This window comes from Dendropsophus ebraccatus, chromosome 1 (genome assembly GCF_027789765.1).
Source record: "Dendropsophus ebraccatus isolate aDenEbr1 chromosome 1, aDenEbr1.pat, whole genome shotgun sequence".
In the NCBI taxonomy this organism is placed as follows: domain Eukaryota; kingdom Metazoa; phylum Chordata; class Amphibia; order Anura; family Hylidae; genus Dendropsophus; species Dendropsophus ebraccatus.
The window spans coordinates 59,921,407-59,947,764 of NC_091454.1; the positions used below are offsets into that span (position 1 = coordinate 59,921,407).

Sequence of the window (26,358 nt, forward strand, 5' to 3'; positions counted from 1 at the left end):
TTATAGCTCACCGGGCTACTCTGTTTGTGCAACTAAATTGATTTACAATTCTGATGTACGTAGACAATTGGTCACTAAAGAATAAGGGTTATTGATGGAGAACCCCTTTAATATTTCTTCCTAAATTCCCTGCAATCTGTGAGGAGGGCAGATGATGATGGCGCCCCTCTCCAGTGTATGGGCTGGAGGCGACATTATTAGCTCTTCTCAGCAATTACTACCATAAATTATTCACATTTACACTTCCAATGAAAATAAAATCATCCCCATCAATTGCCTTATAGCTTATTAATAGCTTTGGCTACGTCACGGCCTGGGAAGGCGGAACTGCCCCCCCTCCCCTCTCCATGAAGTATCCGTAGCAACTGCATCAACGTGCGTATGACGCACAGGGAGACGGCGGCAGCGGCGGCGGCGGAGCTCCGCCCCTTCCCCTTGAAAGGAAAATCGAAGCGGCGAGGAGGGAGCTTAGTCACCAGGCGCCTCCCGCTCCTTCCAGTGACGTCATGACACTTGGTAGCGCTCATTGGTTTTGCAAAGGCGCAGGGAGGAGCACATTGGTCAGGTTAGGCCAAGGCTGTGACGTAGAGGCCTCGCGATATTTGCCGGCGCTGTTTCTTTCCTTTACTCCTCCTTTGACAGCGAGATCTTTCGAGATCTTCCCCAGCTCCATTCATCTCCCCGTGGTGGAGCGTAGTGCGGCCAGTCTCCGCATCCCCCGTGCTGTGTGCTGCCAGTGTGTCGGGCTGCCGTCATGTCGGTGGTTGGAATCGATCTGGGCTTTCAGAGCTGCTACGTAGCGGTTGCCCGCGCTGGAGGAATCGAGACTGTGGCCAATGAGTATAGCGACCGCAGCACTCCGTGAGTATAGCCGGCGGCGCCATGCTGCCTGTCACCGGCCGCACATGTGTCGTCATTAGCCTGCATTCCTCTGCATTGTGGCTGTGTACACCTGCACTGCAGCCCGCGCTCAGAGGATGAGTGGAGGGATCTGTATGGGATACCAAGCTCACATCTGCTCATCCGGCATCACAGCCTGTGTCTCTAGTGCCGGTATACAGGTAGTGTGTGCAGCCTCCCCCCTGTGTAGCTGCAGCTATTGGGATGCAGGTGATAGAACCAATGGCGAGCAGCCTGGCAGGGGCAGATGTGGCCAGCTACACTGGTATATCACCTGCCCATCTGCTGTTTCTGGGGGGGCTGACTATAGGCTGCTGCCAAGTCTAGACCCTTCTAGACCCTTCTGCTTGTCTATCAGACCTGTGCCCTCTCACCAGAAGAGTACACACACAATTATCATTTCCCGAAGTCCTCACTCATAGTCCAGCATAATGCTGCGTTTACATAGAGCGATAATTCGCCCAATCGATCGGTTAACAATTTTGAAACAACGATTTGTTTTTTTTTTAACGATGAGCGTTCAGACGAATAAATAGTTAGAAGTCGTTATTGCGAGCGTTTTTAAGATCGCTTGAGCCCATCTTTCACATAGGGTGAATCTTTGCAAGACTGTTTACACAAAGCGATCTGCAAATTTTTAGCGAACGACGGACAACGATTTGTGAACATGTTGCAAGATCAAAATGAACGATTTCTCACTCGCTTGATCGTTTGCTGTGTTTACACGGAACGTTTATCGCTCAAATGTGATCGTTATAGCGAAAATTCTAAACGCAGCATAAGGCAGAAGATCTGCAGGTGGTTTTGCTCCATTGTAAATCAGTAGAGCTGATCGGTGGGGATCCCACAGCTATAATGATCAAACATTAGAATCTGAAATCTGTTTTCTTCCTGGATGTTTTCAGTGTTACTTAAAGGAAAAGTCCGGCGAAAATTTTTATTAAAGTATTGTATTGCCACCCAAAAGTTATACAAATGATCACTATACACTTATTACGGGAAATGCTTATAAAGTGCTTTTTCCCTGCACTTACTACTGCATCAAGGCTTCACTTACTGGATAACATGGTGATGTCACGACCCGACTCCCAGAGCTGTGCGGGCTGTGGCTGCTGGAGAGGATGATGGCGGGGGACACTGAGGGACACAGGACACTGGAGGGACACTGATCATCCCTCTGCCATCATCCTCTCCAGCAGCCACAGCCCGCACAGCTCTGGGAGTCGGGTCGTGACGTCATCATGTTATCCAGGAAGTGAAGCCTGGATGTAGTAGTAAGTGCAGGGAAAAAAGCACTTTATAAGCATTTTCCGTACTAGGTGTATATCGGTGATTTGTATAACTTTTGGGGGGGCAATACAATACTTTGAAAAAAAAATTTCGCTGGACTTCTCCTTTAATACACCATTTATGGTGATATAGGAACCTGACCGTAGAGGACAAAATACTTGTATATAGTATAGCCAATGCATGCTACAAAGCAAAGCAGTATAAGGGCTATATAATCTATGCACAACTGGAAGATACTTACCCCAAGAAAAAAATGGGGCTTCACTTTATTTCAGTTAATTTTGTAGGACGACATACTAGATTAGAAAAAAATTCAGAGATTCTGCGGCCTGTGCTTTATCTGTGTACTATACCTTCTCAGTAGTTGTGGCAATGCACAGCTCTAGCAGGTGAGCGTGGACCCTGCTTTTTTTTCTTTTACTACGCGCCTATCAGATGCATGTCACCCAATGAGGCGCTCTACCTGTATCTTCTATTTTCTCTACTAATATTAGATAAAAGACATAAAAGATTGATGAGCCAGAACGATGAATGAAATCCCATAAAAGAGGGAGCATACATAGGATAAGAGCAGACACCTGATATACAGATATAAGTACAATAGGTATCTCCTAGCCAAACTATATACTTGCATGAGATGACCAAGATAACAATGGCAAGCCACAATATCGGAATAGGTAACAAACACTACTTGCCGTGTTTCTCTGAAAATGAGACCTAGCTTCATTTTGCAGGTTTTTGGAGTAGGCTTGAAATATATGCCCTAGGCCCTTGTTTAAAGTGTCAATTTCATTATAGAAAACTTACATGTCAAAAGCTTTGACCGGTTTGGAATGTTCAGACTTGTACCAATTGGGAAAATGAGCCAGGAGAAGACCGCTGTTAGCGTGTCCTCTCCTGGCTCTGCGTCACACGATTAGTCAGACTCGTAATGTAAGTCTATGTAGCCCAACTGACACAGAGGGGAGTGGACTGCGCAGCAGCACATCTTCTCCGGCTAGTTCTCCTGATCAGTACGGGTGACAATGACGCTTTAAAGTCAGCTGACCCTGGCAGTGGGTGCTGAGTGTCAGCCAATCAGTGCCATACTTATTAGTGTTCAGAAGATGCACAGTAGGGGACATTGAATATGTGGACCAACTACAGAGGAGTGTATACAGTTAGGGGGATGGGACTTACTGCAGAGGGGAGATGTATACAGTATGGGAAAATAACTAGAGAGGGCAGGGAAGTGTAAAGTATGGAGGCCTGAGTACAGGGGAATTTACAGTATAGGAGTCTAGCAGTGGGACATTCAGTATGTTGACTATTATATAGAGCAGGGCTACTATATATCTATAGGACCCTATCTTATTTTCGGATGAACACTGTAGTAATGATTTGTGTAAAAAAAACAAAAACAAATTCCAAGGAGTACAACACAGCGCAGCCACTTATAGTTGCCAAACTGTTACTAAATGGCATAACGTGCAATAGGTATAGACCATGAAAATTCACATATGTTGAATAGAGTACTAGAGGCAAGTCCGAATGTCATTGTATTCAAAAGGTGTTTAATAGTGCATTACAAAGACGTATAACCTAGCCCAGCCCAAGTAAGTAGACCTGATGACCAGTGATGGCTGCCAAAACTCCTGTGATAAACCCAGAAAACTGCAGCGGGTACCTCCAACATATATCTGAGTGCTAAACCAATGCATATAATGTACAACACTACTCAAAAAAGAAAACATATGCATAAAGAGGTAGCACACCAAAAAGGTATACTTTATTAATCAGAAGCTAACCATACCAAGGTATAAAAAAGCACAGGAGCTATAAAACAGGGAGACAAGCCCTTAAAAACCACCCTACATAAGAAACTGAAAAATAAATAGCATCTAAACATGTATGGAAAGGTCAGGTGGGAACAGAAACCACTCCTGTGATGATGCCAGTCAAGTCCACTTAGTTGTGTCGTGCTGGGTTATGTTGTACTTCTTAGTAATGCGAATATTATCATGCCCTTCACATGGTGTTCCTTTTAAGTCTAAAGGAGTGAATTTAGTTTACCAGTGACTGCATTCAATCCATTTCCTTCATAAATACTGTAGGTCATTCTGCACAATACACCCGAGCGTGCACGTGTCTGATGGTTCAGCATTCAATTATAATTAGTTATTATTTATTATAATTATTGGTGGCTTAAGAAGTTGTCAGTCTGGGAAAACATGTATACGGCATATGACTGTATCCATGTTATCCCAGACTACCTAGGGCTGCATCCAACTTCAGCCATTGGTAATCAAATGCCGAACAATTAGACACTAGCATACTTGAGTTACGCTCATCTCTAGTAGTCACTAGTGGATCACATTTAGTCCATTAAACTCTATGGTCCCCCTGCCAGTATGGCGTGGTATATGTTGGCATATGGTTTAGCCCAATGTATACCTGGCATGTAATGGCAAAATTATGTGAATAGGGCCTTGTATGTAAACTTAAAACCACAATTTTGAAGGCTGTTTGAGAGACCTAGAAGAGGAACAGCTGGATAACCCCTTTAATCTTTTTCTTTTAAATCAACTGGTGACAGAAAATTAAATAGATTTGTAATTTACTTCTATTTAAAAATGTCAAGTCTTCCAGTACTTATCAGCAGCCATATGTCCTGCAGGAAGTGTTTTCTTTTCAGTATGACACAGTGTTCTCTGCTAATGTCCTGGACAGAGATGTTAGCAGAGAGCACTCAGTCAGACTGAAAAGAAAACATTTACTGCAGGACATATAGCAACTGATAAGCACTGGAAGACTGGAGAAAACTTTAAATAGAAGTAAATTACAAATCTCTATATCTTTCTGAAACCAGTTGATTTGAAAAAACGAAATTTTTCCTGGAAAATACCCTTTAAGGTAAATATTGTTTTTAATATGTTGTATTGAGGATTATTGTAAGTGAGGTTCTCCCACATTGACATGAGTATGACAGTGCACCCCCAGATACGGCGGTGGCTGCTTCTCACATGGTACAGATAGCAGAATGCACTCTTCTCCACTACCTCAGTGCTCTTCTCTCCTCCCCTTTGAATAATCAGTCAGATCAGATGTGCAGCGTTCAAAGGTAACCCAAAGTGAATGTGTAATATAATCTTCCTCACTCTGTATAGGTGCTGCTTCCAGGAGAGTAGAGTGTAGCCTCTGCAGCCTGTTATCTTTTTGTATAGTGGTCAACATGTATTGTCCATGCATTAATGAGCAAATTACTTTGTTTGATCTGCGCTCCGCTCATCAAGCCACCTGCCTTTCAGCGCTGCTCCGCTCCCTGCCGCTTCACCTCGGGCGCCAGTGAAAAGCTGGATCTTATCCTGGGAAACTGGGAGAAGTTTCCCAGGATTGGATCCAGCTTTTCCCCGGCACCCAGGGTGGAGCGACAGGGGGCGCAGCAGCGCTAAAAAGGCAGGCAGGTTGATGAGCGATTTGCTCATCTCTGATGTATACATTCTGTGAGTGGCTAGAGGGAAAGGAATGAAAGTATGAAATTAAAGTTTTGTCCCAGGTTTTGCACTCCTCCTCTCTCCACTCAGAAGAATTGACATGTCAGTTGTTTCGCCAGTTTTGATCTGTGTAAACTGGCCCTTGTTAAAGAAGAAGCCCAGGGTTGGATATATATATATATATATATATATATATATATAAATATTTTATTTTTTTTTTTTCTTTTAAAAAGTTAGAGGAGGTAGGTGAACATAACAACATGCACCTACCTCCTGGGGTCCACGCTGGTCCCCCAGCTGCTTCATGGTCTCAGCGGGGACCCGAGTTGTGATGTCAGGCCCGCTCAGCCAGTCAGCGGCCACAGCGAGGTACTGCCGTGGCCGTTCAATGGGCTCGACACGTCTTGACCTGGGTTCCCGCTCAAACAGAGAATTGGAGCGGGGGGACAGCAGACCCCTGCACTGGAGCTGGGGAGGTAGATGCTTGACCCCGGACTTTTTCTTTAAAGTTGAGGTGGGGGGCGGTCAGCCTTCAGCAGCCTCAAAGATTTACTATAAATCACTCCGGAAAACTGGAGTAGGTTCTAGCTGATATCTGCTTTACTTCTTAGCTGACATAGATCTTTTGGGGGCACATGGACAGCCACAAATCTATTAAAGGGGTATTCCCATCATAACATAGTTGAAGTTGTGGGAACATTTTTGCAAATAGTCATTTAGCAAACTTGTCTCCTCCTCCTGATACGCTGCTCTTTTCCTGCTATTGTTGACAGTTTGTTTTCTAGGTTACTGACCACCACTCTGCTCTAAAGCAGTGGTCTTACTGGTGTATGTGTAGCTATAGTGTAGTTCTAAAGCAGGATAGTGTACACATACAGTATAATGTATGCATAGTATAGCTATATATGCCAGACTACTGCTTTTGCTGTTGCACAAATATTTAACTACAGATGTTACTGTGCTAGTTGTGATGGGAATATCCCTTTTAGAAGGCCAACAGCACTTGCTGCATCTATGCAGGGTTGTGTGCACTTTGTATGGCCAATCCCTGCTGAGGTAGGTTACAGATGCAGCCATTATTTACTGCATGCCAAGATGGGGACTGGAAAGCTCGGATCAGCAGGCACCAGGGGTATTCCTTAAAGTGTTCCTTTTATTTGAAAAAACTTTGACATGTCACAGAGACCAATATAGGCCTCGTTGCTGTGTCCCTGAGGCGTCAAAACTTTTGATACATTTCTGTGATATGGTGATTTTTCTTTCACATGACATGGACACGTTTAAAGTCTTCACTACATTCCTTAAAACATGGATCTTTCATTACTGTCATGGTTCCATAATGAACAGAAACCATGATGGTAGTGTGAGCAGTGCTTTACAGGAACAATTGTATGTACACGTGTACCTAGATGTAGCAATGACCACCAAAATGGAAACCTCTACCATATATGACAGCTAAACAGCTGCATTGATAGAAAGGCAATGTAACCATTGTATAAACTTACCGCTCATACAGTCTTTTACGTTAATTGGTTTTCCTTTTGTCTTTAACATCATGTTTAAAAAGTTTTGTGACATCCTACATGTTGTTCAGCTTAAAGGGGTTATCCAGCGCTACAAAAACATGGCCACTTTCCCCTCTCTTGTTTCCAGATTGGGTGGGGTTTCAAACTCTGTTCCATTGAAGTAAATGGAGCTTAATTACAAACCACACCTGAACTGGAGACGAGAGGAGGAAAAGTGGCCATGTTTTTGTAGCGCTGGATAACCCCTTTAAGGGTGCCTTCACACCTACCGGATCCACAGCGGCTCTCACTTCTGCGGATTCGAAGCGAGAACCGCTGCGGATCCGGTATCAATTCACCCCTATGATAGCACATATTCGCAGCGGGATTGACATCCCGATGTGAATATGTGCTTTAACTCCCTGGTGCCCGCAGCCCCGCCGAATCCCCCATCCCACCCGCATCCCGTCTGGCTCTGGTCCCGCTCAGATCAGCTGAGCGGGACCGGAGCCGGGAGCCTCACTGCAGCCGCGCCGCCGAGCAGGTAATGTATGGTCGCGGCGGCGGGCCAGAGATGGGCTGATGGGGGGGATGTGCCGCCGGGGATGGGGGATGCGACGGCAGGGCTGCGGGCACCAGGGAGTTAAAGCACATATTCACAGTGGGATGTTAATCCTGCTGCGAATATGTGCTATCATAGGGGTGAATTGATACCGGATCCGCATCGGTTCTCGCTTCGAATCCGCATAAGTGAGATCCGCTGTGGATATGGTAGGTGTGAAGGCACCCTAAGGCTATATGCACACTACGGAAATACTACCAGCGGATTCCTTCGCTCGCTCACCCCCCCCCCCCCCCCCCCCGCGATTCCGCCCGTCCCATAGGCTCCATTTTATGCACAGACAGATTCTGACGTCCACCCAAAGTAATGGAATCTGCTGGATGTTATCTGGGATAATTTTTGTAGTAATCGGAAATACATTGCCCCCAAAAATTGTACACAAACATATTTCCAATGTTAGATATAATAATCCCATGTTTTTATCTTGTGAGATACTGGCATGTCATCTTATGAACATTGAGGTGGTGGTGGTGGTGTGTGTGGGGGGGGTGCACTGGGTCATCAACAAAGGAGGCAATGAAGAGGCCACACTAGTGTTGTAGGGCTGCAACCCTTTTTTTGAGTTGTCGATGCAAAGTGTCTTCCTCAACTGCACAGCCCTGCTGTGTTTCCCTTCCCTACAGGTTGCCATTGGGCTCTCAGCGTCATGATTTATGTTAGTACAGTAGTGTGAATATTTAAAGCGACTCTGTCACCTTCAATCCACCCTCCTAAAAACCCTAAAGTCAACTGTAATGCCTTATTCACACGTCAGTATATTTTTCCAGTCCGCAAGTTTCAGTCAGTAACAATCCGCAAATTCAGTCCGTATTGCATCCGTAAAAAAATATGGACCCCATAGAGTTGTATTGGGTGTGTCAGTTACTATCTGTACTAGGGCCTGTTACTCATCTGCAGCGGTCATTTGTGTAAAAGTGACAGCAGACATTGCAGCTGCATCAGAAGCGGCCGTTCAACTTTCCTTCTGCCCCTATTCCACGAGTCGTTTGTAGGAGCAAACGAGCGCTATTAGCGCTCGTTTGCTCCTCGTTCCCCGCTCGCTGCCGCCGCTATTCAACGCATCTGCAGCGAGCGGGTGAGTGCGGGAGGGGCGGCGGGGAGCTGCTGGGGGGGCTGCCCGGGGGATCGCTGATCGTCCGGGCAGCCCATAGGATATAGCAGCATCTGCTGCCGACGGTCCTATTCAACGGAGCGACGGCAGCAGATCGCTGCTATATCAGTCGCTTGTTTTTCAACATGTTGAAAAACAAGCGACTGCAACGATCAGCCGACATGAACGATGTCGGCTGATCGTTGGACTCTATTCCACGGGACGAATATCGTTCGTAGCGGCCGTTATCGGCCGAATACGAACGATATTGCTCCTCTAAACGACCCGTGGAATAGGGCCTTTCCTTCATCCTGTTGTCTGAATAGCAAAGTGACAATATTCCTATCAGCATCTGAGAAGCCCCTGCCAATAAGTGACCGTATTACCATCGGCATCTAAATAGCTAATGCTAATATCTGACACCACTTAGAATAAGGGTTCTATTACACGGAGCGCTTTTTAACGGCTAACGATAAACGATTGCAAACGAGATTGTTTATCGTTAACCTGAAATCGTTCACCATATTACACAATACGATAATCGTTATACAATCGTTTATTCCTTCTGATCTCAGGAAAACAATGGGCAATGTGCTATTACACTGAACGTGGAATTGCCCTGGATTTCACGCAGCGAGTTCGCCGCAAAATCTGCTCCTATTCCCAGCACTGTCAGTTTGAATAGGTTTACATACTCGCAGCAGAACTGTCATCCCGCTGCGAGTATGTAAACGATGCTCCCCCTTATTCCGCTGCGGCCCATTGATTACTTTACCACGCTCCAGTCTGCTTCTGGGACTCCCGGATCCCCGATGTCCCGCTCAGCCAATCAGTGACTGCGGCAGGACAGTGCAACAGAGAGACTGGAGCCACAGAAGCAAGCCGGAGCGCTGACCGGTAAAGTATTCCCAGCGGATTTCTCTGCGAGCTTGCAGTGTGAGAGGTCAGAGAGGTAGCCTGGTGATGTAGCTGTAAATTAACTCTTTGTTGTGCTGTTTTAGTGCCTCATCTTCCTCCACCCCTCCCCTCTCTATAGAGGCTAATAAACCCAATTACAAAGTTTCTTAAAATCACCTTTCCTATTGATTTCTGCAAAATGTAAACGGCAGTGACACTTTAACAATATTTATTATGGGCAACAGTCCCAGCAACATCACACAGCTATTGACTGAGGCTGTGCTCACACATGCAGTAGCACAATGAAAATGCAAAGTGATTGCATCATTTAATTGCAATAATTGATATTTCTTTGCAGTGCTGCATTGTTTTGTGTTAATCATTTAATCAACACACTGAATCTCCGATGTGTTCAAACATAGGCCCGGTTCACATCATGGTTTTGCTATCCTTTTATTGAATTTATTCTATGGGAAAAAAGGGATGGTAAAAACTGATGCTGTTGTAGGCCATCTGTTTTTTTTTTTTTTTTTTTTTAATTTATTCCCCCCCCCCCCCCAAAAAAAAAAATGGATAAAGCAAGGTGTATCGCAATATGGTGATGTGAAGCTAGCCATACCCTCTAACACATGGGGGTGTGGTTTTAGCTGCGTGCATTCATTGGTAAGTGAGAGCACGGCCTGAGTTGTTTAGCGATGTAACACCTAGAGAGGTGTGTCTTCCCCTCTAAATGGTACAGAAGTTGGTTTGCTGACAGAAATGCATGAAGGGTGTGAAAACTTTCCATTTCAGGTCTGGAGCTTGAAAGAAAAACAATCCAACACCACATTCTAATTTACTTGACCTAGAAATTTCCAGAAATCACTTGTGTACTGCCCAGCTTGTCATACAACTCTCATTCCACAAGAATTGGATGCCATGAAGAATTTCTTTCATCAACTTACCAGAATTAAAGGGGAACTCCTGTTTTTTCTTTCAGATCATTTAGTGTCAGAAAGAAAGATATGTAGTTTTGTAATTTACTTATATTTAAAAAATCTTAAAGGGAACCAATCACCTCCAAAATGTATCTATAGCTTTTTAAATGTGCTGTTAGAGCACACAGCACACTTTCCATACATGTTTCTATATACTCCCTGCCTCCCCTGTGTAATCCATAAAGTAACTTTATAAAACTGGCGCCCGGTATGCAAATTACATCAGGTAGTCACCTGGGCGGTGTTCGGCTAGATGGTAGTCACAGTCAGTCCGGGTCCCCTGGGCATTCTTCGGCGGTAATCACGCCCCTCTGGGCGTGATTCAAAACACCCCGTAGCTCTGACATCACTCGGGAGCACGACGTCGGCGCACCTGCGTTCTTACGCCGCCGCGCATGCGCAGTACAGCTGCTCCCATTCTGGCTGTACTGCGCATGTGCAGAATAGCCTTGAACTCCGGCTCACACTGAGTTTGAGGCTATTCTGCACATGCGCATTACAGCCTGAATGGAAGCGTCTGTACTGCGCATGCGCTCCGGCGTAAAAACGTAGGTGCGCAGACGTCATGCACGACGCACTCCCGAGTGACGTTGGAGCTACTGGGTGATTTGAATCACGCCCAGAGGGGTTTGATTACCGCCGAAGAACGCCTAGGGGACCCGGACTGACTGTGACTACCATCTAGCAGAACACCGCCCAGGTGACTACCTGATGTAATTTGCATACCGGGCGCCAGTTTTATAAAGTTACTTTATGGATTACACAGGGGAGGCAGGGAGTATATAGAAACTTGTATGGAAAGTGTGCTGTGTGCTCTTAACAGCACATTTAAAAAGCTATAGATGCATTTTGGAGGTGATTGGTTCTCTTTAAGTATTTATCCGCTGCTGTATGTACTGTAGGAATTGGTGGATTTTTTTTTCCGTCTGACGCTGTGATCTCTGCTGACATCTCTGTCTGTGATAGGAACTGTCCAGAGTAGTAACAAATCCATAGAGGGCCTCTACTGCTCTGGGAAGTTTCTGACATAGACAGAGGTATCAGCAGAGAGCACTGTGTCAGACTGGAAAAAATACACCACTTCCTGCAAGACATGCAGCCGCTAATAAGTACTGGGAGACTAGTAAATTACAAATCTATATAAATTTCTGCAAAAAATAATTACAAATAGGAAATTGCAGAACGGGTCACTATCTATAATGTAGTGGTCAGTGAATTGTGGATGCACAAAGATCTGACCACGATTGTGGGTCTGTGGACAGCATTATGGACGTCTGAACATAGCCTATGGAAAGAATTGCTGGTTCCAAAGATGTAAGGGTACCAGGGAGATCGGGTGTGTTTACACAGAGATTTATCTGACAGATTTTTGAAGCCAAAGCCAGGAACAGTTTCGAAAAGAGGAGAAATCTCAGTCTTTCCTTTATGACCTGTTCCCTGTTTATATTCTGTTCCTGGCTTTGCCTTCAAAGATCTGTCAGATAAATCTCTGTGTAAACGCACCAATAGGGATTCCAATCTAGATCAATGTTAAAATAGACAGGGAAGTCACAGCACACCACTTAATGTTTATTCACATGTTTCTGCAAAACACATAACCACGGATGGGTAAGCAAGTATATGGAATGGCTTAGCACCCGCCATTAAAGTGACACTGTCACTTCCTTTTTGCATTCTGACATCTCTACACAGGTGTAAAGGGTAAATTATTCGGTTTTCATACCTTATTTTATATCATACGTCATGGTGCTTGTTCAAGTAAAAAGTCATCTTTTATCAACTGTAGATTAAGTGGGCGGGGCCTCACGGCATTAGCACCACTTAGCCCCGCCCACAACAACACAGTTGGCCCCCGCCTTCTCGCCGGCCATTGGAACAGGCTGGCCGAAAGGTGTAGACCCCACCCCCTTTACGTTGGCCAACCAATGGGCGTCAAGGGGGTGGGGCCAACCGTGCCATTGTGGGCGGAGCTAAGTGGCAATTAATACAATCTGCAGTGGATAAAGGATGACTTTTTACTTGAACAAGCACCATGATGTATAATATGAAATAAGGTATGGAAACCGCTAAATTTACCCTTTACACCTGTGTAGAGATGACAGAATGCACAAAGGGGATGACAGTGTCACTTTAAGTATCTCTATGGTGTTTTGAGCGTGGAACATTTTTAAATCTTTATGGGACTGTAATGAAGCAGCTGTGTCAGTACAGTCCTGCAAAGATTTAAACATAATCCTGGCTCCCGACATCATATTGATACTTGATACCGGGCAATGAGTCAATCCATGTCATCACTTACCCTTCCGTGGTTATGTGTTTCACGGAAACGTGTGAATGATTACCGTTTTATGTGGTAACAAACACAGTCAAAGGGCATCCAAAACTATGAGGTGTTTCTGTCATCACAAGAAAGAAGTGGTCTTGTGACAAGACTGAAATGTCTCTTTACTTCTGATGCCTTTTTACTGTTTTATGTTTGAACATTCATCATGCACATTAAAGGGGTTATCCAGCACTACATAAACATGGCCACTTTCTTCCAGAGACAGCCCCACTCTTGTCTCCAGCTTGGGCGGGGTTTGGCTGCTCAGTTCCATTGAAGTGCATGGAGCTTAATTGCAAACCGTACCTGAACTGGAGACGTCATGTTGTCTCTGAGGGTACAAACACACACAGCAGATACGCAGCAGATTTGATACTGTGTTCAGTTATTTAGATCTAATCTGCTGCGTACCGCAGCAGTAAATACGCAGAGTATAAGCCGTGTGTGTTTGTACCCTGAAAGAAAGTGGCCATGTTTTTGTAGCACTGGATAACGATTTTGTTTTTGAAATAAAAAATGCAAACAAAAAAGTCCACACATTTGATATTGCTGAATGCAGAACTTTCCAAACGATTAAAATATAACATTGAGGGCAGCTTAACACCCAACAGATGGCATTGGAAATTTGGCTGTGAGTTTTGCAGCGAGATCCGTTACGATCCAAGGCCCTTTCAGTTCCTATGTGAATGTATACCTGCAGTGGATCTTTGTCACCCCTCTAACACACGCGCTGCCGGCACATACATCACCCATCCTTGCTCTTACTTGTTTTATGGGCTCCCAGCTTCCTGCTCATCAAAAGATTTGTTCGGTTATGGTGCGTTCACACCTATAGGATCTGCAGCTGATTTTCTGCAGCAGATTTCATTTAAATAACTGAACACAGCATCAAATCTGCTGCAGATCCTGTAGGTGTGAACGCACCCTTAGTGCGGAGATCATAACCGATCGGCAGAATGAGTGGGGGAGAAGTGCATGATGGAGTCGGGGGTTGCTAAAATACTATCAGAGTTTAGCGTGAGTTTGCATGCGGCGTGTGTCCACAGATTCAGGCTGGGTTCACACTACGTATATTTCAGTCAGTATTGTGGTCCTCATATTGCAACCAAAACCAGGAGTGGATTAAAAACACAAAGGATCTGTCCACACAATGTTGAAATTGAGTGGATGGCCGCCATATAACAGTAAATAACTGCCATTATTTCAATATAACAGATCCTTTCTGTGTATTCAATCCACTCCTGGTTTTGGTTGCAATAGAAGGACCACAATACTGACTGAAATATACGTAGTGTGAACCCAGCCTCAAGGTGTTAGTTTGAGTTGAACTTGAGATTGTTCACACTGCTATGTCTTTATTTTTTGTTTTTAAAACCGTTCTAGACTGATTTGTTATATCCCCCCACCTCATCAATATTGCTTAATTTTATTTTTTTATATTAAAGGGAAACTATCAGCAGGTTAGACAGATCTAATTTGCTATTGGGCACAAGGTGCTGAAGATGAAGACATGTCTCTTGACTTCATCCTCTGCACTGTTCCTGTGCACTTCCTAGTTTAATCCTCAGTCCAGTGGGGATGTTTGGAGGACTGGCCCACCCCCAGAACGCTGATCTGCCCTGCTTAAAGGGGTTATCCAGTGCTGCAAAAACAGGGCCACTTTCCCCTTCTGTTGTCTCCAGTTTGGGTGGGGTTTGAAACTCAATTCCATTGAAGTAAATGGAGCTTAATTGCAAACTGCACTTGAACTGGAGACAACAGTAGGGGGAAAAGTGGCCATGTTTTTGAAGAGCTGGCTAACCCCTTTAACTGATAATTATTAGAAGTGGTGGGCCGGCCAAAGGGAAATTGGCACTCTGGGGGTGGGGCAGTGCTCCAAAAACTGTGCTCCATTTAAAATTGATGTAAGAGGGCTCTGGCCTGTGTCCCAAGTGATTCATGCTACACACCTTCCCTAACAGGTAAAGACCTGTACAACACAAGTGCTCCTGACTAAATATCCTGTACCTTGCATAGTACTGTCCTTTTGTTGTACTTTCTTCACTTTACTGTTACTTTATTTTTCTACAACCAACCCACTTTTTTTTATTTTTTGAGCTGTGAATAAGACCAGTCTTAGAAGCCCACCTAACTTCCCTCCGACCTCCTTTGCCAAGAAAGAGGACCCATCTGCCTCTTGTGCAGAGATGTGGAATGCAATGTGTTGAAGAGTGTCCACTGTGTTTGTTTAGGTCACTGTGTAAATTGTCTTGCCCTTGTCTGTAACTTTATTCTATGGCAAACACAAAAGGCTTCTTGTAAATAAGTGTTATTTCCAAACCACAAACTATTAAATGCATTGGATGACTGGTTGCTAAGGACAACAATGGCAGTTTTGGGGCTTATTTAGTTTATTTTTGACAGTTTTTTTTCTAGAATTCATCTTCACTAGTGAAAGATACAGTGTATACACGGACAGCGATTAGATCTTCCAAATACATCAGTCCAGTGTATGACCTGCTTTACCCTGTCGCACAGCAATGTCACTACTATTAGAACTGCAAGTCCCAATGCACATGATGATTACTGGACTGACGTGTATGACCATTGGGTGCGCTGGGACTTGCAGTTCTAATAGTAGTGACGTTCCTGTACGTAGAGAGACAGAGCGAAGCAGGACCCAATAGCACAGCTTAGACCACATCCTGACGAACCCGGAAGTAAGCCACTTCCGGTGGTCAGCGGGACCAGGGAAAGCGGGGTAAGGTGCTGGAATTGGGTACCAAAGTATATTATGAAGTTTTATAACTTTGCATGTGAGGAGGGAATGGGGGAAAAATTTTTTACTGGACTTCTCCTTTAATGACGCACTCAGTAGTTGATATGGGTATTGTGGAGTTACACTGGTTTTATAATTATAGATTTCACAAATCATCTATTATCTGGGTTATTACAGAGAAGCCATATGAAGCTGACTCATAATATTCCCAATGTTTTATCCGTGACATTCCTCAGACGTCGTGTGTCGGTCTGTTAATCGTCAATTGCATAGCAACACTATATAGTTATGTTTGACCAAGAAAAGGTCTCTTTCTAAAAATACTGGAGTCGCCTTAGATACACTTCTGTGTTCTGGTTTTACAATTTATGGGGCTTCTTATTATGAGAATTTAATCTTACCTGCAGAATAATGCTTCTAATCTAAATGCTTTATCACAAATTGAAACACTATTATGACCACTAATAAATTGGCCACTAACATGGTGGTTTCTTTTCTAAGTATTGTTTATGTACCCAGTGGCATTGCTGTACCAATCTTCCGGTATATAGTATAACAAGCCTAGGCCCTGTTTGTGTGGTAGCTGTTTTTAACAAGCCCTATGGATGCTACCAAACCAAATTTAGACAGGACATACCCTCTAACTCCACCTGACTTCCTAGAAAGAAATTCAATTGATAAGCTGCTTTCTCCATAGATGATAGAAATGTTGCTTGGGTCCTTGTTTATAGCAGGGCTGTGGAGTCTGAGTCAGAGCTAGTTTTGGCTGGAGACGTACTCTGAGTTAAAGTCGGAAAAAATGTACCAACTCCAGCTTTAAAAAAAAAAAATCTTAGAACAATTTAGAATGGAGTTTTGATATAAATTTTATACGTTTTGCTCATCAATATATTTTATGAGCAACATTCTAATAGGACGCTGGACATTGTTGCTGTGCTGGAAGAGTCTATTGTGTGCTGTTCTCTTCCTGGATGCTGGATGACTGTATATGATCAGCAGTGTAATATGAAGATATCCTGTGTAATATAGAGGAGGAGGAGAAGACATAAGTAGGGTAGCAGTAGCCTCTGTCCTCAATGTGGTGTTTTTCTTCAGTGTTCTATGGCTGCAGCAGGCTGTCTGTGTGTGCTATGGCTGCAGCAGGCTGTGTGTGTGTGCGTGCGCTATGGCGTGCCCCCACACCCACAGTGACCCCTCTATATTACCTGTATCTGGCATTGTTAGCATGTATTGTTAATGTGTATAGTGAATATTTAGTTAGAATTATAGAAGATTGTCAGCAGAAAAGACCACCTGCTCTATCTAGTCTAGTTGTAAGTAGTTCAGGACATGGAGGCTGGAGACTGGCTGCATCCACTGCACACACTGGAGAAGCTGCTTTATATCTTTCCTTATTCCCTCAGAAGTCGCCCCAGGATCATGCAGGACATTAGAGAGAAGCTGCTGAGCCAGTGTGATAAATAACTCCCCTGGTATATGACCGGCCATTTATGAAGGAGCAGGAGTCTGAGTCGGTCCGGTAAAATTCAGGAGTTGGGAGTCGGAGCTGCGGCTTACTGACTCCACAGTCCTGGTTTATAGCCTCTGCATCTTGCACTGTGAGCTTTTTTTTTTTTTTTTTTTTTTTTTTTTCCTATAATTGTACACAGCTCATGTGATTCTATCTTACAGACTGCCTTTTGCGTGCTCTCCTGTTTCTATAGGCTGTGCAAGCTGTTCTCCAAGCCCCCCAAACACACCTTGTCCACTGTCTGAGCTGGTGTGTGAACCCCTCCTCTCCCTGCTGCTCTCTTAAACACAGAGGGCGGAACATATGTCTGATGGATTTATTTCTGCGAGCAGCACCTAAATGACAGGGAATTTTTAATGAAGACCATCTAAAAAAAAGTTAAAGTTGTGTTTTATTCCTGGGCAGAAAAAGAAATGTACTCTCCTGTTCTGATTCTGGGGCTAGAATACATCTTTAAATTACTTTTTAAATAGTCGTCTTTTTAAAAATGTTGTACTATTTAGGTGTTTGTCTGGCTTTCATCTCTCCGTCTAAAGAAATCAGTGAAGCTTTTTAATTTCATACAGAACTGTGTGGGCAAGTATTTGAGTTGGATCACTGAATACAGAAATGCATGATGCAGTGTAGTTGGCAGCTCTATAACTTGATGATTGTCACATGTATTAATGGAAAGCTTCTATTTTTTGCAGGTCCTGTATCTCATTTGGTCCTAAAAACAGATCTATTGGAGCAGCTGCAAAAAGCCAGGTAAGCCATACTTTTGTAGATTGCAGAACGTGATCGTACCCAAAGGCAGGGTACACAAATAACTAGTGACCTTTTGCCCCCCCTCCCATCCCTCTTCCCCAGATAGTAAAGCTAAATGCAACAAGTAGGATGCTTGCATCCAGTGCCCCTTCTTGTGCTCCATATGCTTATATTGAGGCATGGCGGCAGATTTAAAAAAAAGTGTTACACGCAGCATTCGTAATTGTACTATGTTGCTAGTTCAGCAGCATATCTTCACGTGAAGAAATCCTCTAAATGGGCAGTATGTTATATCTGTGTGTGTCTGCAAATGTTTCCTTTTGCTATCAGTTTTGTCAAAAACTTGCTGAGTAATTTTCCGCTTTCCTCCAGGTCATTTCCAATGCAAAGAATACACTGCAAGGCTTTAAAAGGTTTCATGGCAGAGCCTACACTGATCCCTTTGTGCAGGCTGAAAAGCCAGGTCTGGCCTGTGATGTTGTGGAGCTGCCAACAGGCTCAGCTGGCATAAGGGTAAGTCACGATTAAAGTGGCATATACTATCATAAACAGATAGAAAATGTAGAATACAGATATCTACAAGTCTTATACAATGTGCTTGAAACAATGTGTCTTGAAACCTTTAATTCTTTACACATACGATTACTATTACTTCAAGGGCGGGTTCAGACTACGGAATTCTCACGGATAAATCCCACCGAATTCTGTTGCCTGTTCGCGCTCACGGACGCACGCCTCTCCGTCCGTGCCATAGACACCATTCTATGCATGGGGCGGATTCCGCATTTAGCCGAAAGATTTGACACGTGAATTCTTTCGGCGGATAGCGGAATCAGCCAGCCCATAGAATGGTGTCTATGGAGCCGGCGGAAAGGCGCACGGCCGTGAGCGTGCTCAGGCAACAGAATTAGGCGGAATTTATCTGCGAGAATTCCGTAGTCTCAATCCACCCTAAATGTGCATTGCATTAGTAATAAAGTCATCTATCAGTCTTGGCTCTATTTATATCACTATTAGTAAAGACTGATAAAATGAGATTCCCTGTTTAACACTTTAAACTCTGGAATCTAGACTGTACTGTCCTCCCAAGGTTTCTCTCCTCTGTCCACAATCTGAGCTGGTGTGCAACTCGCTCCCCTTCCCTGCTGTTTCTAAAACTCAAAGAGCAGAAAGTCTGTCTGACAGATTTATCTTGTCTTTTTCTTAGCAGCAGCTGAATGGCAGAACATTTCTAAAGGATTATATCGAAAGTTGCATCATTTTACTTTTAATTAATAGAAACCGGCACAAAGGTGTCCATAGCCTTTACCTCTTCAGCTTAGGGTGGTATTACACGGGCCAATGGGGGCCCAATAATACCTGTAAACGAGCAGCGATCTGCTAGATCGTTGCTTGTTTACTGGACCTATTACACGGCCCGATAATCGTTAAACAAGGGCTGCAGGGACATCGTCACCTATGTCCTGGCAGCCCTTGTTTAAACTACATACATTACCTATCCACGTTCCAGGGCTGCTGCGGTCTTCTTCTCCACGGGTCCCGCGCAGTCTAACTTCAGAGTGGCCTGTCATCTGACAGGCCGCTCAGCCAATCACAGGCTGGGACCGCTGTGACTGGCCAGGCGGCCTGTCAGCTGACGGGCCACTCTGAAGCTAGAGCGCGCAGGACCCGGGCAGAAGAAGACCGCAGCAGCAGCCCTGGAACGTGGATAGGTAATGTATATCATCAGTCGCTATTACACGTAGCGGTACGCGGTCGGCGCCCGACAAAAATAGGTCCAAACCTATATCCGCAATCAGCCGATGATCGTTGTCATCAGCTGATCATTGTATCTATTACATGGAGCGATAATCGGCCGATTATCGTTCCGTGTAATAGTACCCTTAGATTTTGTGCTTTTTATCGGCTGTCAAATTTATAAATGTTTTATCTTTTTAGGTCATGTATTTGGAAGAAGAGAGGAACTTCACTATGGAGCAGGTGACTGGGATGCTGCTGACCAAACTTAAAGAAACAGCAGAGAGCGCCTTAAAGAAACCCGTAGTTGACTGTGTTATTGCTGTAAGTATGGGTCCTTCACGTGGCACGACTAATCAAACAGATAGGACACATTATCATTGTAGTAATAATTTCATTTATATAGCGCCGACAGATTCTGCAGCACTTTACAATTCTGGGGTTACAGACATTACAGAGATGTAATTATCCATACATGAGGAGTGAGGTCCCTGCTTGCATACATGAGCTTACACATCAGGAGGGGGTTAAAGACAAAAAGACAGAGGGGCAAAGTGCTCCATTGTTACAATGGTCCGGCCATCTTTATAAATTGGGCAGTGCAGGTAGAGGTGGGCAAACCTGTCACCAACCAATGCCTGCATGCACAGGTCTAAGTTCTTAAATGCTCGGTGTGTGTGTGTGTGGGGGGGGGGGGGGGGGAAGGGGGGTGTAAGGGAAGAATCAAATTGGGGAACCTGATAAGCCTGCTTGAAAAGATGTGTTTTGAGGGCATGTTTAAAGCGTTAAGGCATGTTTAAGGCTATTGGAGGTTTTCTTGGGTAATGCATTCCATAGAACTGGTGCAGCTCTGGTACAGTCCTGGAGACAGGAGTGAGAGAATGTTAGGCGTAGGTCATTAGCGGATCCACGGGTAGGACGGTAGATAGAGATGACGGAGGAGATGTAGAGGAGGTGCAGCATTGGGGAGAGCTTTGTGGGTGAGCAGGAAGAGTTTATATTGTATCCTATGCTTAATATAGAATGTTTAATGTATATGTCTGTCTGGTTCAGGTTCCATGCTTCTTCACTGATGCAGAGAGGAGGTCTGTAATGGATGCCACCCAGATTGCAGGATTGAACTGTCTACGACTTATTAATGAAACTACTGCAGGTAAAGGACATTGTTATAAAAGGGTACTTATTTGGATTGTATGGCAGGATACCTTTTCAAACTCCCATCAGGTCTGTAGTCCCAAAGCCCCATAGACATAGTATGCAAGTCGGAGCCTCCCACAGTTCCGTACATCACTTACTTAAAGTGACGCTGTCACCCCCTATTTGCATTTTCACTGCTCTCCACAGGTGTAAAGGGTAAATGTTACAGCTTTCATTACCCGCCCCCTCAGCAGCCTTTGGAAGGGCCAGCCTAAAGCTCTAGGCCCCACACCCTAGATTGTCCCACACCAATGGCCGCTGAGGGGGCGGTGCCTATGTGGCAATGTTGTCACAGATGGGGCGGGGCTAAGTGGCGCTAGGGACGGAGCAATGTGGCACAAAGGCCGTGAGGCCCCGCCCACATTTACAAATCCACAGGTGATAAAAATGACTTTTTACCAGAACCAGCACCATGAGGTGTGATATAAAATAAGTAATAAAAGCTGTAACATTTACCCTTTTACACCTGTGCAGAGCAGTCAAAATGCAAATAAGGGGTGACAGTGTCACTTTTAAAGTAGCGGATTACGGACCTGATGGTAGTTTGAAGGTTATCGTAGTGATAGGTACCTTTTACCAGATCAGAGTTGTTCTGCACTACTTTCACTAGATTTTATGAACTTAGACTCATTGTCATTTATAAATAGCTTTTGATATCTCATCAGGCATGTTAAGTTATTAGTCACAGCAGGTATCACTGCTGTGATCAGGAGATATAGTGGGGAAGAGAGTGCAGCCTCAGCACTATCCACAAATTCCAACAGTGTAGCCCCATAGACTTATATTGTCGGAATTAGATACAGTCGGGGAGTGGATCACGCTGCAGTGAGACCCACTGTGATCAGTAACTTTTGATATGCCTGATAAAAAGTTATTTTTAATAATAGATACTCTTTAAAGAGTGTGGTCTAGGACTGGCAAAAAGTTTTCCACAATCTGCAATACTACTGCACACAGCCGGTGGACAAATGTGGTGCTGTTTTTGGAAAAAATCCCAATATTTCTAATCCTGGACAGCATATTTTTTAGCCAGTACTACCAGATGAGCTGGAGTTTTTTTCTAGATGGTTTATCATTTATTGTCACTGCCATTCTTACATGATGGCATACTTATTGAAAAAGAACTAATCCCATACAAAGACAATTTCAAAACGGTTTCTGGTATTCTGAATTTAAAGGGGTTGTCCAGCTAATTTTTTTTTTTCTTTCAAATCAACTGGTTTTAGAAAGTTATATAGATTTGTAATTTACTTCCATTTAAAAATCTTAAATACAAATAGTGGAGTGCAATTAATTAAATCTAAAAGGTAGCTTTTATTAATTTAAAGTTAAAATTTAGGTTACAAAAAAAAAAAAAAAAAAAATAGACCAGACAAATTTATAAGGTAGGTATCCTAGGTAAAATATATCTTACCACTCAACGGTGACTGCTGAGTAGATGGTACCGGAGCGATAGTGGACCATACGGGATGCGTGATCGTCCTGAACCCCAATGGATTCCACAATGAGCGGCTGAGATCCTCTGGTATAGAGAAATGGAGGACAAAAAACGGGGTGCACACTAGGTAGGAGATAGGACAGCCGATCCCTGACACTGTCCTATTGCACCCTAGAAGTACTGTCCCTCCAGACAGAGCTCTCGCCCTAATAAGGGCGACTCCGCCACACTCGCTCCTAGGGTCCCTAGTTAAACCCTAATACTCACTGGTGGCTGTGTCCCAATGCATTTCATCTCCCGTTAGGGGAATCATCAGGGGATCTAACGAAAAAAGTGCCACGTACAAAACAACAAAGAAGGGTAGAAGCTGCACGTGTGGTGCCAGCTACGCGTATGGCGTTCCCCTATTGATACACAAGACATGCTGGTTTATATGTACATAACTCCGCCCAGAAAAGGTTGCGGCTACACACCTGATGCAAATCCGTCTCCACCTGGACATCCTAAAAATCGCGCTCTGACATGCTCAACCCCCGCTGTCACAGTCATGTGTTATCTAATATTTCCGGGTCCGAAGAGCATCACGGTCACGTGAGCCTTCGTATCGTAGTTACGTGTGCGTCATGTGATCGCCCGTTTTGGTCACAGTCATGTGTTATCTAATATTTCCGGGTCCGAAGAGCATCACGGTCACGTGAGCCTTCGTATCGTAGTTACGTGTGCGTCATGTGATCGCCCGTTTTGGTCACATGTCCGCTGGTCATTCAGTGCACGTCACAGTGGGTTAGTGTAAAGCTGGAACGCACAGCCACGTCACCTGAGACGCACAACAGTACTGACCAATCGGCCGACAGCACGAACACTAGTATGCTATGTTTAACAGGTACATATGAATGGTACATACTATGTGTAGCATTGATCCCAATGTAAACGCAGTGTCATCACATACCGTGATCAGTTATGTTTAACATAACCATATGAATCCAATGAAAGCTAGAGGTGGCGCTATTCCCAATGTCATCGCGGTGTCATCACAGAGGGTAAAATACTGCCGTATCATATCAAAATATCTATGATAATTCCTGCTACAGTGTGAATTTACACTGACAGTGAGTAGCAGGAAAAAACTGTCATAGCGGCAGCCCATATCTAGTATCTAGTACAACCACGGAGGACAGTAACCAGACAGAGATAAAACATGTGTCTAATACGATATGTTTCACAGCGGATATAGTATGTGCATATCTAAAGCGCGATAAAATAGGATAGGGGATAAACGGACGTGTGTGATTTAAACAGAAATAATATTATGTGAAAGGTCATGGTTGGTTAGGTCATGATTTAGAAAGGAGTTAACATAGACAAAAATACACATTTCATACTACTCCGAAATTTATAGAAAACAAGCATAGCTGATTTGTTCATTCAAACCCAGAGGGTTGACTGTTTTTAATTTATAAATCCAACGGCATTCTTTTTGGAGGATCACTTTGTCCCAGTCGCCACCACGTCTGGGTGGATGTACTTTTTCAATACCCACAAAGGATATGGCTTTTACATCACCATCATGGACCTCGTTAATATGTTTCGCAATTGGGGTGTTCTCCTTCCTCCTAATATTGCCAACGTGGTCCTGTATTCTTTTTCTGAGCTCCCTTATAGTTTTCCCTACGTACTCACGGGGACACGTACATCTTGCTTTGTAGACTATGCCTCGGGTGCGGCAGCCCACAAAGTCTCTAATTTCAAATTCTTCACCCGTGACTACGGAGGAAAATTTTTTTGTTTTTTGTAAAAATTCACATGCAGAACAAGATCCACATGGAAAACACCCTTTCGGGGGTTTAGGGAGCCAGGTTTCATTCTGTACTGGGACAAAGTGGCTATGAATTATCCTGTCACCAATACTTCTCCCTTTGCGATAGGTTATCGCTGGGTATGGCGGTATAACTTCCTTAAGGACAGGGTCCATACGCAAAATGTCCCAGTATCTATTAAGGATGGCTCGTACCTCTTTGTGTGCACTGTCATACGTGCCTATCACTCTCATGAGTTCATTACCTCCATCTTTTCTTTTTGGTATTAAAAGTTCCGATCTCTCTATGCTGGAGGCTACTTCACTAGCTTGAGTGATAACATCATTAGGGTATCCCCTAGTCTGGAAGCGCCGCTGTAATTCATTTCTTTCAGTCTCAAAGTCTGAGCGCGAGGAGCAATTGCGCCTCAGACGTAAAAACTGCCCCTTTGGGATCCCCCTTTTCAGAGAGAAGGGGTGCCAACTCTCCCAGCGGAGTAAGCTGTTTGTCGCAGTACTTTTTCTAAAGATTGTAAAAATCTTAAAAGTCTTCCCATACTTATCAGCTGCTGTATGTCCAGCAGGAAATGTTGTTTTATTTACATTCAGAAACAGTACTCTCTGCTGCTACCTCTGTCCATGACAGGAACTGTCCAGAGCAGTAGCAAATCCCCATAGAAAACCTCTCCTGCTCAGGACAGTTCCTGTTTCGGCCAGATATGTCAGCAGAGAGCACTGTGTCTGAACGAAAATAAAACAACACTTCCTGTAGGACATACAGCAGCTTATAAGTATTGGAAGACTTGACATTTTTAAATAAAAGTCAATTACAAATCTATATAACTTTCTGACACCAGTTGGTTTGAAAGAAAAAAAAATTTTGCTGGACAACCCATGTAATGTTTTTATGTAAATCCATCAAAAAAAGACCAAAAGCTGGCAACTTTTATTTAGATCAACTTGTGCAATGTCAGCCCCTGCCCAAAAGCATTGAGCAACATTGCTTTGGGCTGTTTCCCTTGTGACTATGTATCAGGTTCCCTGTATTATAGTAGACATAGGTGTGATCTTAAAAGGGTTATCCAAGGTTAGAGAATCATAGTTGATTTCTTCAAAAAACTGCTCTACCATTAACCCAAGTTTGCCTGTGGTATTGCAGCTTGGCTCCATTGAAGTAAATGGAGCCAAATTGTAATACTACATTCAACCTGAGGACAGGTGTGGTGCTGTTTTTGGAAGAAAGCAGCCATGATTGTATAATCCTGGACAACCCATTTAATGCATTCAGTGTTGTGGATGGGGCTTTGTCTTCTTGTTTGGTCCTTGTGGCAGAAATAGCCACTTAGATTCAAATACATCGTGAAAGAAAAGCAAGCACTGAGCAGTGTTTGTATATTCCAAAGAGATTGAAGGGAGCGGTAGCTGAGCATGTGTGCTGCCACTCTAGTCACTTGGTGACCTTTAACCTTCATTCTCATGATTAGCGGGGGTCTCAGCAATCAGACCCCCACTAACAAACTGATTGTATCTCTAACCACAGCAGAGAGGATCTGTTAACCTTGGAATAATCCCTTTAAGTTATTGATGCAAATATCCTAATCTTTATCCAGTATCCCTTTACATCTTATGAGTTTTTTTCTGTTTGATGTAGTTGCCCTTGCCTATGGAATTTATAAGCAAGATCTGCCCGCTCCAGAGGAAAAACCAAGGATTGTTGTGTTTGTGGACATGGGCCACTCTGCATATCAAGTGTCTGTCTGTGCTTTTAACAAGGGAAAACTCAAGGTAAGTTCCAGTCTTCATCTCTCTTCACATGGTAACACTTCTTAGAGTTTATTTTTTGGTGCTGCAGTAACCGAGCATGGCCACCACACAGTGTATGGAGCTGGTTGATGACCTATGACTTCATTCAGTGTGTATGCAGATGCTGTGGCCCTTTCAATTAGCAGATCAGGGTGCAGAGATTCAGACCCCCATTGATTCCGATATTAATGGCCTATGTGGGTGGAGTGATAAAAAGGAGAGATAAGATATTGGCTGATATTACAGCAGCGGGGGGAAACTGAATCGCTATAACATTGTCATTTGTTGTTCCCTAG

At 44.0% G+C, this 26,358-nt stretch overlaps 1 protein-coding gene across 2 annotated transcripts in view; it reads left to right on the top strand.

The window, feature by feature from the left end:
• Positions 1-390: 390 nt before the first annotated feature.
• Positions 391-26,358, top strand: part of HSPA4 (heat shock protein family A (Hsp70) member 4) — a 39,017-nt gene continuing 13,049 nt past the window's right edge. Inside the window, exons 1-6 of one of the 2 annotated variants that reach the window (XM_069971679.1) lie at positions 391-565; positions 18,035-18,092; positions 18,465-18,605; positions 20,031-20,153; positions 20,883-20,982; positions 25,911-26,044. In XM_069971679.1, the coding sequence (XP_069827780.1) occupies positions 507-565; positions 18,035-18,092; positions 18,465-18,605; positions 20,031-20,153; positions 20,883-20,982; positions 25,911-26,044 (615 nt within the window). In that variant the 5' untranslated portion in view covers positions 391-506. Of the gene's footprint in view, positions 566-603; positions 862-18,034; positions 18,093-18,464; positions 18,606-20,030; positions 20,154-20,882; positions 20,983-25,910; positions 26,045-26,358 lie in introns of those variants that run through there. The other variant, XM_069971670.1, reaches the window with a different exon arrangement.